Source organism: Anguilla rostrata, chromosome 1 (assembly GCF_018555375.3).
Source record: "Anguilla rostrata isolate EN2019 chromosome 1, ASM1855537v3, whole genome shotgun sequence".
Taxonomy (NCBI): Eukaryota; Metazoa; Chordata; class Actinopteri; order Anguilliformes; family Anguillidae; genus Anguilla; species Anguilla rostrata.
The window spans coordinates 24,254,565-24,271,211 of record NC_057933.1 but is presented as its reverse complement, the minus strand read 5'-3'; the positions used below and the strand labels follow the sequence as shown (position 1 = coordinate 24,271,211).

At 39.9% G+C, this 16,647-nt stretch overlaps 3 protein-coding genes across 3 annotated transcripts; all 3 read right to left on the bottom strand.

Moving 5' to 3' along the window:
• Window positions 1–4,805: 4,805 nt before the first annotated feature.
• Window positions 4,806–6,197, bottom strand: LOC135252707 (thrombomodulin-like). The gene has a single exon (XM_064331113.1). The coding sequence runs from the start codon at window positions 6,138–6,140 to the stop codon at window positions 4,938–4,940; it is 1,203 nt and encodes a 400-aa protein (XP_064187183.1). The 5' UTR covers window positions 6,141–6,197; the 3' UTR covers window positions 4,806–4,937.
• A 2,895-nt stretch (window positions 6,198–9,092) lies between these two features.
• LOC135252703 (thrombomodulin-like) lies at window positions 9,093–11,114 on the bottom strand. The gene has a single exon (XM_064331097.1). The coding sequence runs from the start codon at window positions 10,421–10,423 to the stop codon at window positions 9,140–9,142; it is 1,284 nt and encodes a 427-aa protein (XP_064187167.1). The 5' UTR covers window positions 10,424–11,114; the 3' UTR covers window positions 9,093–9,139.
• Window positions 11,115–13,970: 2,856 nt separating this feature from the next.
• On the bottom strand, window positions 13,971–16,270 carry LOC135252698 (complement component C1q receptor). The gene has a single exon (XM_064331083.1). It carries the CDS (start codon window positions 16,047–16,049, stop codon window positions 14,265–14,267), a length of 1,785 nt encoding a protein of 594 aa, XP_064187153.1. The 5' UTR covers window positions 16,050–16,270; the 3' UTR covers window positions 13,971–14,264.
• Between the last annotated feature and the right edge of the window lie 377 nt (window positions 16,271–16,647).

The window sequence follows — 16,647 nt, the reverse complement described above, 5'->3', positions numbered from 1 at the left end:
TTGATATATCAGAAAGTATTCTTACGACTGCTATAAATCTGCACAGGAGGTTCTGTTTGTCAACTGGATTTGAGTTTGGCATCTCAAAACTTATCCTCAAGAGGTCACTGTTGGCGCCATGGTATCAAAAATTGGTAGATAAGCACCGGTGTGACCGATTTTACCGACATTGAACCAAGTTCAACACATTACTGAGTAAATGCTTACCTTAACGGAACACTTGAATGCGCTCTCTCCAGTTACGGACAAATTTGCAATTTGTCTAGAAAACACAAAATTTATTTGCATTAAATATGTATGTTGTATAAAGTCTACTCCCAGCCCATGCTGATAATCTTTGCAGCAGTGTAAAACTGTTTAAGGTACACCATTATGATTAGTATGTGGATGCATCCTGAATGAATCAACTCATGTATAAGTGTATAGCACTGTCGCTAGGGTTCCCAGGTTCAAATCCTTTCCTGGGCTTTTCTGTGTGGGGTTTGCATGTTCTCCCCATGTCCACGTTGGTTCCCCCAGGTACTCTTGTTTTCTTCTACTGTCCAAAAACATGCAGGTCAGAAAAATTGGAGAGTGTAAATTGCCCCCAGGTGTCAGTGAATAGTGTGTGTGCCCTGTGATGGACTAGCAAATCTGTCCAGGGTGTATTCTTGCCTCTCAGCCAATATGAGCTGGGATAGACTCCAGCCAACCCCTCCCCCCAACCAGGACCAGAAATAACTGAATATGCAGATTATATAATATATGCTAGTAAATTAAGTGTCTATGCATAATAATGAGCATGCTGAGCAATAAATTATGGCTTTTTCCTGGTTGACTGTGCACATGCACACATCCTCATGCACTCTGTAAATATGTGCACAGTATACTGTGGGATGCTTTTGACAATCTGTGGAAGAAACCCATAAGACATTAACTACTCTCACACTGAATGAGGGTTTTATTCTAGAAGGCTGTCAGCAGAGGATCTTTCAACTGCTCAGTCTTCTCACATGCTGATTCTCTCCCTTCCGTTGTCCATCTCATACCCAGATGACTGATGCTATTGTGACAGCAGACATGTCCCAACGTTTTCTGATGTCTCAGTCATAGTCAGCATAGTCAGGGATATGAGAATGCTTTTATTATTGTTTATAGATTGTTTCTTCCTTGAGGTTAATGTAAATAAGAATAAAATAAATTCTGGTTCAATTTGGGAAAATCCATCTTAATTTTAATTCTGGTAAAATGTAGTTTGTGGAGACCTATAAATTCAACTACTGACCACAAGCAGCTCCAGGAGGCAAACACAATATACTCCAAAAATAGCTAATTAATTTGCTTCCATGTTACCTGCCACAGGAACAATAAATACCATGAACACCTATCACAACTTGTGAACTGGCTGACCAATATTCACAATGGACTAGCTTGCTTGGTAGAACAAGACTATCACACAGCTGCTGCAGTGTGACACTGGGCGTGGTCTGTGGGCAGAGGAGCAGCTCCCTGATTTTAGACTGCTATCGAATGTGCCTGCTGTCTCCTAAAACCTGGGAGGTGTTCAGGACCATGGATAGCAGCTGCATTGATTACAGCCCTGCACAGCAGAGGGTGATCAGTAATCAATTGAATTGGCTAGTTATAAAATTACAAGGCGACAAATGAAAATGCAGAAATCAGTGCAGCAATAGCTGTTTTCTGTAACATATTGAATATGTGCGAATGAAAAGTTGTTGTATGCTGTTTGTTGTAAGTATTATCTCATAAAAAAACATGTTTTCAACGTACAAAAATGCCAATTTACTCAAAAGTATTGATATCAAAACGACGCCAAGTTACGGTACTACAAACGATATAGGCTATCTTGCCTCACCGAAATTACATAAGATGTATTTCAAAGCAATGCTACCCAATATTTCCTCAATTCTTTCAAGTCACTTGGCCCTGTGTGTATATAAGCGTGCAGTACATGGACAGGCCAAACATATGTGTGGATGGCTTTCTCACAGTCAAGATAGATTGAATAGGCATCTATATGTCCAATTTGTATTGGTATGAATGTATTTTGGTGCCCAGCCTTTCTGTTGCATGAATGATTGTATGTTTCTTGGTATAAATGTCTGTTCGTAAATGTGAATGTAACATGCTGCGAGGGAAATGTCCCCATGGGGATAAAGAAGTTCTCTATGTATGTATGTACAATATGTATTTTACATGTATTTATTGTACATTGCAAATATACAATCACTTGTACATTTATTCAAATTCAGTTCAGAAGCAAGTATAAACATATGTTTTCTGGAGAAATATGCTTCCTGTAGTGACTGACCAGCAGTTTTCTACTTGAATTTCAATGTGTTCCATGAGGCAATACGAAATATTTGACACTTTGATCTGACACAAAGTTTGCATGACATTGTAATATGGTAAGATTACAAAACACAGGGCCAAGTGACTTGAAAGAATTGAGGAAATATTGGGTAGCATTGCTTTGAAATACATCTTATGTAATTTCGGTGAGGCAAGATAGCCTATATCGTTTGTAGTACCGTAACTTGACGTCATTTTGATATCAATACTTTTGAGTAACTTGGCATTTTTGTACGTTGAAAACGTGTTTTTTTATGAGATATCATTTCTTTTTGCAAAGCGTTTTATTACGAGAGTGAGAAATGTGAAGTGACCCTGTAAGAAACGGTTGTGGATTATGGCTATCCTTGTGTGAATTTGTACAGTCTGATGAGCGTGTACCGTTTAGCAGTTTCAGTTTGCTATATATGTAAAACAGTGGCTGTGACAAAGGGTGCGGTGGCGTAAATGTAAACGCATCAGAAAAAGTGAAATATGGGCAGTGTATGTAGGCTACTCACGGATTTGACGGGCATCCAACGAGACTTGATTGACAAAAGAATCAGCAAGCCTGTAGAATTAGAGCTGTCTAGGTCGGAACATGTGTACCCTTCTGTCCTGCTCTGTTGTCTGTTATTTCGTGAAGATGCACTTTTAGTGTTTGTAAGGTTTATAAGGGATTTTGATAGGCTTATCTGCAGGTAGGAATCCTCTTTGCTGTTTTGTTAAGGTGAATAGGAGCAGATGCATACGTCCCAGCAGGCTTTGCATATGAAAAAATAACAACAGTGTGAGATAAATTAGGCGAAATGATGAAATTGCGTAGTTGAAACAATGTGTTTTTAGCAGAATGGGCATGTAGGTGAAGGTTGACATGATCACAGACTATAGTGCGAAGTAAATGAAGTGACCATGAGCGAGCTTAGTTTCCTTATCAAATGGTATATATAACAGTCTGTATTAATCATTAGTTGTTAAAGTGGAGGGTTAAATAACGTGTGAAATCTATTGCACTGCTGTGTTTTTCTCATGTTCAGTGCTAGTAGTTATAATTATGAGTGAATCATGATTTTAAATGTAATGTTTTAATGCGGAGTTGCAGAACTTACATACGTAGTAATTGTTTGTATGTGGCTAGATAGAGAACAGGGCGAGGTAACATGAATGTAGAAACGTGGCGTTTGCTGATAAGAAGGTTTTGTACGGTAGCCAAGTGAAGAAATATAGTTAGTAGAAATGGCACAGTGGTGAACTGGTGTAACCTTTTAATAAAAGGAATACATCTGCCGTCATGAAATGCATATGGGTGGCCGTGAGTGAGTTTTGGTAAAGCAAATATAAGCGTAAGAAAACGTTAGTGTAAAAGAGGAAATGATCTGCCTGAGGGCGAGGCGGATTCAAGCCTTAAACCGGAGGTGTACCAGTCTGTGACTTTGTTAGTGCAGCACCATGCCGTAGCTATGCAATGCGTGAAATATCATTAGCAAACCTGCCGGTGGTTTTAAAGAAGAACACAGGCCAGTAAGCACAGAAGAGCTCCCGTTGAATCCATATGGCATAGCAATATTGTAGCCGGTTAATAACTGAACGTACAGACGGTACGTCATAATGCAGTGTATACGTTCGGTGAACGGCGGGTAGATATGGTGCAAAAGCAATAATTGATAAGTAGTAGACAATTATTAGTGAGGGTCGAAGCAGGTTAAAGAAACATGTTCCTAGCTGGGCTTGAACCTACGATACCGTGTTCAAAAGACTGTAACCTTGCCCACTAGGCCACAGGGGGACTAGCTGTTTCAACTGGAAATGTTTCAGAGTAAAAAGGTATGGGTATTTTGCGTGTGTACGCGCGTTTTTGATTGGGTCGTGTAGGTGAAGATTTGGCTGGTGTCAGTGAAATGTCCAATGGGGAGACATGTTGTTAGTGGGATAAGCGGCAGGAAAAATAAGAATGAGAAGAAGAAGAAGAAGAAGAAGAAAGAGAAGAAGAAGAAGAAGGAGAAAACGCAAAATCCCCTTAGCTTGGGGCTTTATTGTGTGGACATGTGAAATTTGTTTATGAATTCTGTCTGTTGAAATGGGGTCAGAATGTACAGAACTTAATGTTTTTAAGGACTGAGTGTCTGTGGCTGTTGTGGTTATTTCTGTGGGGAACCCTGAAAAGTGCCAAACTCTCGGTGCTGTATAGGTATGGGGCATGCCCCCGCCAAGGCGTAACTTGGCGGGATGGCATACCTGCCATCCCAATTTATTTATAAAGCCATTATTGTAAGTCCTGTAAATTTTATTTTTCAGCAAACACAAATAAATATCCAGCTACTGTAGTGATGGCATGGAGTAAATAAACACATTTTTGTTTAATCCAGAAATATATATATATTTTTTTAAGTTCATTTTAAGCCATTAATGATTATTTCATTTTTGAATGCAATTTTCATCACTTTCCAACAGCAAAACAAGACAAAACACAAATGTTCACAGTGATTAATTTTAATGTTTTATAAACAGGGAACATAAATCATCACAAGCAGCGCAATTGCAAGCACAGGACAATTCCAGTTAGGGCTCCTACTGTTACCACGCACGCACTGTCTTGTGAAGATGAATTAACGAAATTTGTTCGATACAGCTGTGGGAGTGGAATCTTCTAAGGAATCACGCCTGACACACCTGAACCCATCTCTCAAGTCGAATCCACTGTCACACGAACATATGAAACTTCCAAACGTGTTTTTGCATTGCTGGTCGCATTCCTTACTGTCACGGACACATTCGTCTATATCGACGCAAAACGAACCATTTTCGCTCTGGTCAAGAAAATATCCAGATGGACACGAGCACTTTCTGGGATCATTTTGGTCGCATAAAGCAGGGCATTCTTCCGACGGACAGTGTAATTCACACCTATGTGAGTCGGTGCTCATTTGCTTGAATCCGTCTACACAAGAACAGTTGTATCCACCTTGGGTATTGATGCATACGTGATCGCAGGGTGAAGAAAAGCATTCGTTAATATCCATGCACTCGCCGCCATGCATTTCAAAGCCATGGGCGCATCTGCATGCGACGCCGTCCCGAGGTCCTTTGCCAAGTTGGCATAGGCACTCTGGCAAACCTTCATTCATTTGACACAGGTATTCGCAGCCACCGTTCTCAATGTCACAACCCCACGGAGCATCTAACCAAACATCTGTATCAGCCGCGCACAGTTTTTTAATTCCAGATGGGATTTGAGTCGCAACGCTTCCTGGTGGGAGCGCAAGTAAACCCTCTCCCTTGAAAGCAAGTGGTGTGCTATATGAGACTGACTCGTTAGTTGCCGAGCGCAGAGGCGTGCACATACTCTGGTAGTTGTTTTCGCACAGAAATCCCGCTATTTTATCATGGCATGGCCTTTCCGTCCATTTTAGGTCGCTGGAAACAGAGACGCACATCGGAGAACAAGTAGTGGCGTTGGTTTTCCAGTTGGAAAAATCTGTGCTGGTGTCTCCCGTCGTCCACTCGTAACCCCTCAGCAATCCAAGCGAAGTGTTGCTACATCGGCCATCGGGGAGCTGCAGTCCGATCCAGAAGTCTTCTAAAAGATTAAACAGTAAGTCATGGATGGCATCACTGGACACCGTTGAACGCACAGTCATTAAATGTCCCCCTCTGTCCCTGCAAACATCTGCAGATGTCTTAAAATCCTTTGGGTCCTGAATTGCAGTGTAGCAGTCCTTCAGAACACAGAAGCAACTGCTCGGGTTTCCCCCTTCTGCTTCCAAAAGGAAAGCTAGAATTGTAATAACTCTGATTAAAGCGTCCATCATTTTGTTTCGACTGTGTTAAGAATTGCTTCCTTGTTGTATCAAACGGTAAACAGACTGCATTTATATAGCACTTTTATCCAATGCGCTTAACATTTGATGCCTCTCATTCGCCAGAGCAGTTAGGGGTTTGGTGTCTTGCTCAAGGACACTTCGACACGCCCAGGGCGGGGTTTGAACCGGCAACCCTCCAACTGCCACACAACCGCTCATACCCCCTGAGCTATGTCGCCCCATATCAGGGGGGAGCTGTGTCTGAAAGTTGTCGGCGCCTGCGAGTTGCCAGCAGGCGTCAAGTCTCATCTCCGCATCGTGCGACAGGAAGGAAATTCCAACTTCATTTTCCGTTTTCTTTTCTGTTAAATACATACAAGGGGCCTAATCATTTGTGACTTAAATATCGCTTAAAGCAGGCTACAAACTCCAAAAACCCCAGTGGTTGGAAAATAAAAGCTTAAATAATTTGACATTATTTTAATATAATTATATGAATGATAACTAAACAAAGTAAAACTTCTTGAGAAACCTTGTTTGCGTGTGATATGTGAATTATAGTCATGAACTTCATGCACATGAAAGTGGTAAGTCTTAAATAAACTTTTATTCGTCCCTATTGGACATATGTTCTCTGATAGAGTTGAATTAATATGGGAAATTTCTCTATGTAGAAAACAAAAATAATTACTACATGGTATTCAGCTCTAAGATATAATCTAGACATGCCATATTTGTTGTACAACATGTAGTATATTACTCCAGGTATTTCAAGAGTCAACAATTTCAAGAATACTTCATTAATGTCGGCAGGTGTGCAAGATACAAATATAATAGATATAGACTTCAAAAAGTGTTTGGCTTTCTTTTAGAAGTGAATATGCCATTAATGCCCTTATACTAATAAATAAATGTGCAATTAAATAATTATCCTGCAATTTAATAATTATGTAATTTAACGATAATTTTTAAAAAAGCATAGTAAACAAAGAAAAACGCGAAAAAAGTGAAATTTTTACCAAAAGCAAGCATGCACTGTAACAACTCTCTGTCTCTTTCAGTTCAGTGTACTAGATCTCATAAAAAACACGTTTTCAACATACAAAAATGCCAAGTTACTCAAAAGTATTGATATCAAAATGATGCCAAGTTACGGTACTACAAACTATATAAGCTATCTTGCCTCACCGAAATTACACAAGATGTATTTCAAAGCAATGCTACCCAATATTTCCTCAATTCTTTCAAGTCACTTGGTTATGAGAAAATAACAACAGTGTGAGATAAATTAGGCGAAATGATGAAATTGCATAGTTGAAACAATATGTTTTTAGCAGAATGGGCATGTAGGTGAAGGTTGACATGATCACAGACTATAGTGCGAAGTAAATGAAGTGACCATGAGCGAGCTTAGTTTCCTTATCAAATGGTATATATAACAGTCTGTATTAAACATTAGTTGTTAAAGTGGAGGGTTAAATAACGTGTGAAATCTATTGCACTGCTGTGTTTTTCTCATGTTCAGTGCTAGTAGTTATAATTATGAGTGAATCATGATTTTAAATGTAATGTTTTAATGCGGAGTTGCAGAACGTACATACGTAGTAATTGTTTGTATATGGCTAGATAGAGAACAGGGCGAGGTAACATGAATGTAGAAACGTGGCGTTTGCTGATAAGAAGGTTTTGTACGGTAGCCAAGTGAAGAAATATAGTTAGTAGAAATGGCACAGTGGTGAACTGGTGTAACCTTTTAATAAAAGGAATACATCTGCCGTCATGAAATGCATATGGGTGGCCGTGAGTGAGTTTTGGTAAAGCAAATATAAGCGTAAGAAAACGTTAGTGTAAAAGAGGACATGATCTGCCTGAGGGCGAGGCGGGATTCAAGCCTTAAACCGGAGGTGTACCAGTCTGTGACTTTGTTAGTGCAGCACCATGCCGTAGCTATGCAATGCGTGAAATATCATTAGCAATCCTGCCGGTGGTTTTAAAAAAGAACACAAGCCAGTAAGCACAGAAGAGCTCCCGTTGAATCCATATGGCTTAGCAATATTGTAGCCGGTTAATAACTGAACGTACAGACGGTACGTCATAATGCAGTGTATACGTTCGGTGAACGGCGGGTAGATATGGTGCAAAAGCATTAATTGACAAGTAGTAGACATGGGTCGAAGTGAGGGTCGAAGCAGGTTAAAGAAACATGTTCCTAGCTGGGCTTGAACCTACGATACCGTGTTCCTAAGACTGTAACCTTGTCCACTAGGCCACAGGGGGACTAGCTGGTTATACTGGAAATGTTTCAGAGTAAAAAGGTATGGGTATTTTGCGTGTGTACGCGCGTTTTTGATTGGGTCGTGTAGGTGAACATTTGGCTGGTGTCAGTGAAATGTCCAATGGGGAGACATGTTGTTAGTGGGATAGGCAGCAGGAAAAATAAGAATGAGAAGAAGAGGAAGAAGAAGAAGAAAGAGAAGAAGAAGAAGGAGAAAATGCAAAATCCCCTTAGTTTGGGGCTTTATTGTGTGGACATGTGAAGTTGTTTATGAATTCTGTCTGTTGAAATGGGGTCAGAATGTACAGAATTTAATGTTTTTAAGGGCTGAGTGTCTGTGGCTGTTGTGGTTATTTCTGTGGGGAACCCTGAAAAGTGCCAAACTCTCGGTGCTGTATAGGTATGGGGCATGCCCCCGCCAAGGCGTAACTTGGCGGGATGGCATACCTGCCATCCAAATTTATTTATAAAGCCATTATTGTAGGTCCTGTAAATTTTATTTTTTCAGCAAACACAAATAAATATCCAGCTACTGTAGTGATGGCATGGAGTAAATAAACACATTTTTGTTGAATACAGAAATGTTTTTTTTTTTTTAAAGTTCATTTTAAGCCATTAATGATTCTTTCATGTTTGAATGCAATTTTCATCACTTTCCAACAGCAAAACAAGACAAAACACAAATGTTCACAGTGATTAATTTTAATGTTTTATAAACAGGGAACATAAATCATCACAAGCAGCGCGATTGCAAGCACAGGACAATTCCAGTTAGGGCTCCTACTGTTACCACGCACGCACTGTCTTGTGACGATGAATTAACGAAATCGTTCGATACAGTTGTGGGAGTGGAATCTTCTAAGGAATCACGCCTGACACACCTGAACCCATCTCTCAAGTCGAATCCACTGTCACACGAACATATGAAACTTCCAAACGTGTTTTTGCATTGCTGGTCGCATTCCTTACTGTCACGGACACATTCGTCTATATCGACGCAAAACGAACCATTTTCGCTCTGGTCAAGTATATATCCAAATGGACACGAGCACTTTGTGGGATCATTTTTGTCGCATACAGCAGTGCATTCTTCCGACGGACAGTGTAATTCACACCTATGTGAGTCGGTGCTCATTTGCTTGTATCCTTTTGAACAAGAACAGTTGTATCCACCTTGGGTATTGGTGCATATGTGCTCGCAGGTTCCATCAGAGCATTCGTCTATATCCATGCACTTGCCGCGAACCATTTCAAAGCCAGGGGCGCAACTGCATGCGACGCCGTCCCGAGGTCCTTTGCCAAGTTGGCATAGGCACTCTGGCAAACCGTCATTCATTTGACACAGGTATTCGCAGCCACCGTTCTCAATGTCACAACCCCACGGAGCACCTAACCAAACATCTGTATCAGGCGCGCACAGTTTTTTAATTCCAGATGGGATTTGAGTCGCAACGCTTCCTGGTGGGAGCGCAAGTAAACCCTCTCCTTTGAAACCAAGTGGTGTGCTATATAAGACGGACTCGTTAGTTGCCGAGCGCAGAGGCGTGCACGTACTCTGGTAGTTGTTTTCGCACATAAATCCCGCTATTTTATCATGGCATGGCCTTTCCGTCCATTTTAGGTCGCTGGAAACAGAGACGCACATCGGAGAACAAGTAGTGGCGTTGGTTTTCCAGTTGGAAAAATCTGTGCTGGTGTCTCCCGTCGTCCACTCGTAACCCCTCAGCAATCCAAGCGAAGTGTTGCTACATCGGCCATCGGGGAGCTGCAGTCCGATCCAGAAGTCTTCTAAAAGATTAAACAGTAAGTCATGGATGGCATCACTGGACACCGTTGAACGCACCGTCATTAAATGTCCCCCTCTGTCCCTGCAAACATCTGCAGATGTCTTAAAATCCTTTGGGTCCTGAATTGCAGTGTAGCAGTCCTTCAGAACACAGGAGCAACTGCGCGGGTTTCCCCCTTCCGCTTCCAAAAGGAAAGCTAGAATTGTAATAACTCTGATTAAAGCGTCCATTATTTTGTTTCGACTGTGTTAAGAATTTCTTCCTTGTTGTATCAGGGGGGAAGCTGTGTCTGAAAGTTCTCGGCGCCTGCGAGTTGCCATCAGGCGTCAAGTCTCATCTCCGCATCGTGCGACAGGAAGGAAATTCCAACTTCATTTTCCGTGTTCTTTTCTGTTAAATACGTACAAGGGGCCTAATCGTTTGTGACTTAAATATCGCTTAAAGCAGGCTACAAACTCCAAAAACCCCAGTGGTTGGAAAATAAATAATTTAAAAGCTTAAATAATTTTACATTATTTTAATATAATTATATGAATGATAACTAAACAAAGTAAAACTTCTTGAGAAACCTTGTTTGCGTGTGATATGTGAATTATAGTCATGAACTTCATGCACATGGAAGTGGTAAGTCTTAAATTAACTTTTATTCGTCCCTATTGGACATATGTACTCTGATAGAGTTGAATTAATATGGGAAATTTCACTATGTAGAAAACAAAAATAATTACTACATGATATTCAGCTCTAAGATCTAATCTAGACATGCCATATTTGTTGTACAACATGTAGTATATTACTCCAGGTATTTCAAGAGTCAGCAATTTCAAGAATACTTCATTAATGTCAGCAGGTGTGCAATATACAAATATAGTAGATATAGACTTCAAAAAGTGTTTGGCTTTCTTTTAGACGTGAATATGCTATTAATGCCCTTATACTAATAAATAAGTGTGCAATTAAATAATTATCCTGCAATTTAATAATTATGTAATTTAACAATAATTTTAAAAAAGCATAGTAAAGCATAGTGAACAAAGAAAAACGCGAAAAAGTGACATTTTTATCAAAAGCAAGCATGCACTGTAACAACTCTCTGTCTATTTCAGTTCAGTGTACTCGATTATCATTACTGTATATCATGTGTAAATGTGGCTAAAAACTGCTTATTAATTTCGAATTAATTTCGTTTAACTTTGCTGTTGATGTATTATAGACTTTTAACTTTTTTAAATGTCCACAATTCACTGCAATGTTTTTTTTTTCCCTTGGAACACATATTACAAACATTTTTAAAATGCTTTATTGACTTTCAAAACTCTTGCTTTAAAAGAATTTTGAGCTCCTTAATGTCATGAAAGTAATACCGGTCCCTTGAGTTCATTTGTTATTTGTAGCCAAGGACAAAGTCACTGTGACCTTTTTCCTGACCCTGGCCACCACCCCTTTCCTTTGTTTGGAGAAGCACTGTATAGAAGGAACATAAAACAGAAATGTGGAAAGCACAACAGCAGAATTGCACTGATTCATATTTTACATACATATACATGCATACAGTGAGCTCCATAATGCTTGGGGCAAAGACATATTTTTTTCTTTATTTGACTCTGTACTTCACAATTTTAGATTTTTAGTGAGGTCGTGCATATATACATTTGTGTAAGGCACAGTGGATATGGGGTGTGCACTTTACAGATAATTATATGATCAAAGTCTTGAACCTCAGTCTTGACTATGTATGTCTCCAGCAAACTATGTGATTGAATCCATGTTTTATGACTGAAGCACCGGCTTCAACATATTTTACATACATATACATGCATACAGTGAGCTCCATAATGTTTGGGATGTTTTTTAAAATTATTTTTATTTGGCTCTGTACACCATAATTTTAGATTTGTTACCAAGTGATTCACATATGGTTAAAGTACAGATTCTCACCTTTTATTAAAGGGTATTTTTTTCAATTTGGTTTTGACATGTGGACATTACAGCACATTCTATACATTTTCCTCCCCCCCCCCCCCCATTTCAGAGCAACATAATGTTTGTGAGAAGTAATTTCACTGGTGTTTTCTGAATAGTGAAGTGTGTTCAATTGCTTCCTTAGTGCAGGTATAAGAGAGCCTTCACTATCTAGTCTTGATTATAGGCTTTTGACTGCCTCTGGAGACTGTTATTGGTGTTTGTCAACCTGAGGATCAAAGTTGTGCCAATGAAAGTCAAAGAAGCCATTATGAGGCTGGTAAATAACAAAACAACTGTCTGAGCCATATGCCAAACCTTAGGATCATCAAAATAAACTGTTTGCAATGTCATGAAGAAGAAAGAAAGCACTGGCAAGCTCGGGAGGCAGGTGTACTGGCTCACTTGTCTTTATTGACTGATTGCAGCCAAAGCATTAATTCTGAAGTGTGCAGAATAATCTTATCTGCTCAAACTCATGCAAATGCCTCCAAAGTCATTGAACAATGTTTCATCCTACAGCAAGACAATGAGCCCAAACATACTGCTAAAACATCAAAGACAGAAACAGGAAAATTATTGACTGGCCAAGTCATTCACCAGATCTGAATCCAATTGAACATGCATTTGATATGCTGCAAAGAAAGCTTAAGCAACTAACTTTAAATGGGGGGAAATCTCTATAAGTATAATCTCTAAGTGTATATAAATATCCTTAAATTAAACCTGAGAATGTGCATGTTTTGTGAATTGTTTGATTACAGATCTAAAATTGTGGAGTACAGAGCCAAATGAAAAATAATGTATTTGTAGCAAACATTATTGAGCTCACTGTACATGCACACACACACACACACACACACACACACACACAAGTACATACATGCATACATACTTTAAAAGCCTAAAGTATTAGGCCACCTGTGGTATTTTCTTTTTTAACTTTAAGTAGAGAAGAATTCAGTTAATTTATTTAGTTCATTTAGGCTTTTTATTTTTTTTTCAATCTCTACCTACATTAACACAAAAAGGTGAGTTTTACTTTAAAACAACTTGGCACAAAATAGCTACCTTTGGCTCTAATTACAATTAAACAAATGATTGCAGGTCGTTTTGCAAAGTGGGAGGGGTAGTTAAATTGAGTGAAATCTTATCTACCTTAAGGTTTTTAAAACCACAGGGAGCCTAATACCATTGGCCTGTAGTGCAAGTAAAATAGGCACTAATGTTGCAAGAAATATGGAAGAAGAAGGTGTTAGGCTTATAATTAATTTAGAATATTTATTCGGTGTAATATTACCTGTTTCTGACGCAATATAGCAGTAAGAGACTAAACGCGAGACATTAGATGTGTCTAATTTAAAACAACTGACAGTGTTTTATTCTTTGGACTTGCAATTATGGTTTAGTAACAAAATAAAATAAAAAATAATAAAATAAAAATAAAAAACAAGAATCCAAGGGGTCCTCCGGCCTGATAATTTGAAACATTGTCTTAAAGGATGTGTGGATTAACTGCTCTGTTCAATTTAGCATAATTTATCTCTTTAACACAACACGTGCATTTGATACAAAGTAGCTAACAGTATTTTCAGTGTCTCCACTATTGAAGACCTCATCTCCACTAAATCAAATAACGTAGATAACAAGCAGACGATTTAATACAGGTTATACGTTTAATTTAGCTACATAGTGGAGATTCTCTTTTGGCCATGGAAAAGTCTGGTACCTGACATTTTTACAAATTTCTATTGTAGCACAATTTCTATTGCTGGAAATTTTACCGGGGACTGAAACAACACACGAGGAAGGAAATGTTATTATATATTATTTATTTAAGTAATAACAACCACAAGAACGCATTTGCATGAAGCCAAAAGCTTAATTTATTGACATACTAATTATGTTGACATGCAGAAATAAAAAGTTTTGCACACTTTGTTAATTTAAGACAATAATTCGTCTCATGGACAAGGCGTGTAACCCAGTACCTTAAATTCAATCTTGAAAATCAAGGCCATACATGCTCTCCTTTATTTTGCGGTTATTACTATTTACACATTTCAAACTAACATTCCTATATTCCACTCCATGTGGGTTCACTGTCTGTTATTTTTGCTCTTCTGGCTTTTCTAGTTGAGTGACATTACCAGGGGAAACCCAACAGTAACTGTCTGTTGTGGAGTTCTGTTTTTTCGCGTCTTTTCTCAAACGATTTGAGCGACAGACCACGATGACTGAAATCACAGCAATCACGAGGAGAAGGGCCGCGACCGAGCCCAGGGTACAAGCTAAGATCCACGTCTTGCTTAAGTTGTTTACTTGGCGTACGCTGTTGTTCGTATGGACAGTTTCCTCATTCACTTCAGAGAGGAGAGTAGTAGTAGCACTGGATGCACCATTGTACACCACGCTTGTGGATTCATCTGGGAAATTGTTAGTTAAAATTGTGTCGTAACGTGGCGTTGAGACCGTAGCGATTGTGGCCTCTGGAGTATTGATATGGCCATCGGTTTTCTGCCAAACCTTTTCTCGTTGTTCCCCTTGGTGTGCTGGAAATTCCCCCTGCGGATCAGGAATACAGGTGACACCGTTCGCTGCTATTCGGAAGTGCTTACTGCAGGAACATTTGAAACTACCGGGAGTGTTGGTGCAATTCTGAGCGCAAGGACTGATAAGACACTCGTCGTCATCCACACAACCTCGTCCGTCCTTCGCCGGCCTATAGCCCGAGAAACAATAGCAGGAGTACGAGCCCGGTGAATTCAGGCAGCCTTGGGGACAGGGGAATGCGAGACATTCATCGATGTCTTCGCATTTACCACTGATCGACCTGTAACCCGTCTTGCAGTGACAGGTATAACTGCCTTGTGTGTTATGGCAAGTATGGCTACCACAGACGGGGGATGAACATTCATCAACATCAGTGCAACTAATCTGATCCTTAGCTAATTCGAACCCCCCTGGGCAAGCACAAGTAAATCCAGTAGTGGTAGGAACGCATTTAAATTTGCATGGAGAATCCTTGCAGTTATCTTTATGGACGCAGGTGACGCTGTCTTCTCCAAGTTCGAAGCCATTTTTGCATTCGCAGCGGACGCCCCTGTGGTCGCTGTCAATACAGTAATGATCACAGCCTCCGTTTTTGTATTTACATCCCTGATTACTGGAGTCGCAGAATGGACCAGATTTAGCCCAGCCGAAAAAACCATTCATGTCCTTACAGGAGGTGTATTGCGCATCACCACTGCACGACACTTCTGCAACTGTTCCGTGGGGTAACATAGTCAGGACACTGTCATCACTCAAGGGACTTCTGACAAAAGGAGTGTTGTATCTTACCGTTCCAGGTCCTGCCAAAAGCAGAGGTTTGCACATCCCCTTAAAATTGAACTTGCATACGAATCCGGCCACATCTTTACAAGATCGGTCTGTCCAAAGCACCCAACTACCTGATTCTTTTGGAGACGATGTGTGATGGACAGAAACGCAACGTTCTTCCGTGCAGGTGATTTCAGGTTCCTTCTCCCAGCTCGAATACTCGGTGTCATGCTCTCCTGATATCCATGTAAAACCTTTCAGACTCCCTTCTGGAAAGATGCAGCTCCCTTTCCGCAGTTTCAGTCCAATCCAAAATTTAAAGCTTTGCGGTATGTCACTTCTACCAAACCGCGAGAGGACCGAACGGACTTCCCCAGCCTCCGCTTGGTCTTTAATAGTCGCCAGCTTCCCGCCGTTATCTTCGCAATTTTTCTTTGCCTCTTCATACGTGCTGTTCTCAATGTGCACAGTGTAGCAGGCGCTGGTCGCGCACGCGATCTCTGCTGGTTCACGTTCTGCTCCATCAGTTCCATGCAAAAGTTGTAACAACAGGAGTAAAAAGATCATAGCCATCGCACACCAGACTCACTCGAGTCATGAATATATTTTAATTAGTTATTTTGGGGGGGATTATATGTCTTACGCTTCTGTGAACAGAATGGCAACTCTGCCTGCTTAATCCATTTCCAAGTAAGACTTGTGAATTTGCATTTCATATTCAAAACCGCTGCATCCTGTTTTCTCGGTAAACTTTAAAAGGAAACAATGTTTAAGGCTAGCTTTTGCTGTCCTCCTTAGGAGTGAGTTCCGGCCTGGAAACTGAAAACAATGCCCCTGCGCTCCTTATTGTTTTGACTCGCTCTGCAGATGTCCCATTTTATTTTCTTGCCATTCGCACGACGCTAGATCTCACGTTATAAATTCTAAAATGACAAAGGAGCATACTTATCACCACTTTAAACGGAATATATTTATCGTGTATATTTATAAGAGTATCGTGGCCCCAGAACAAAACAACATGTGTATTATATTGTAATTGCAGGCTAATAATATTGAAACTTGACTGAACACTTTGGATAGACCTCTGTTTTGGATTGTCCAATATAAATGTTTTTTAATTAATTTTTATTTTTTGGTAAAATTATCACTGGTTAACTACAGTATTCTGAAT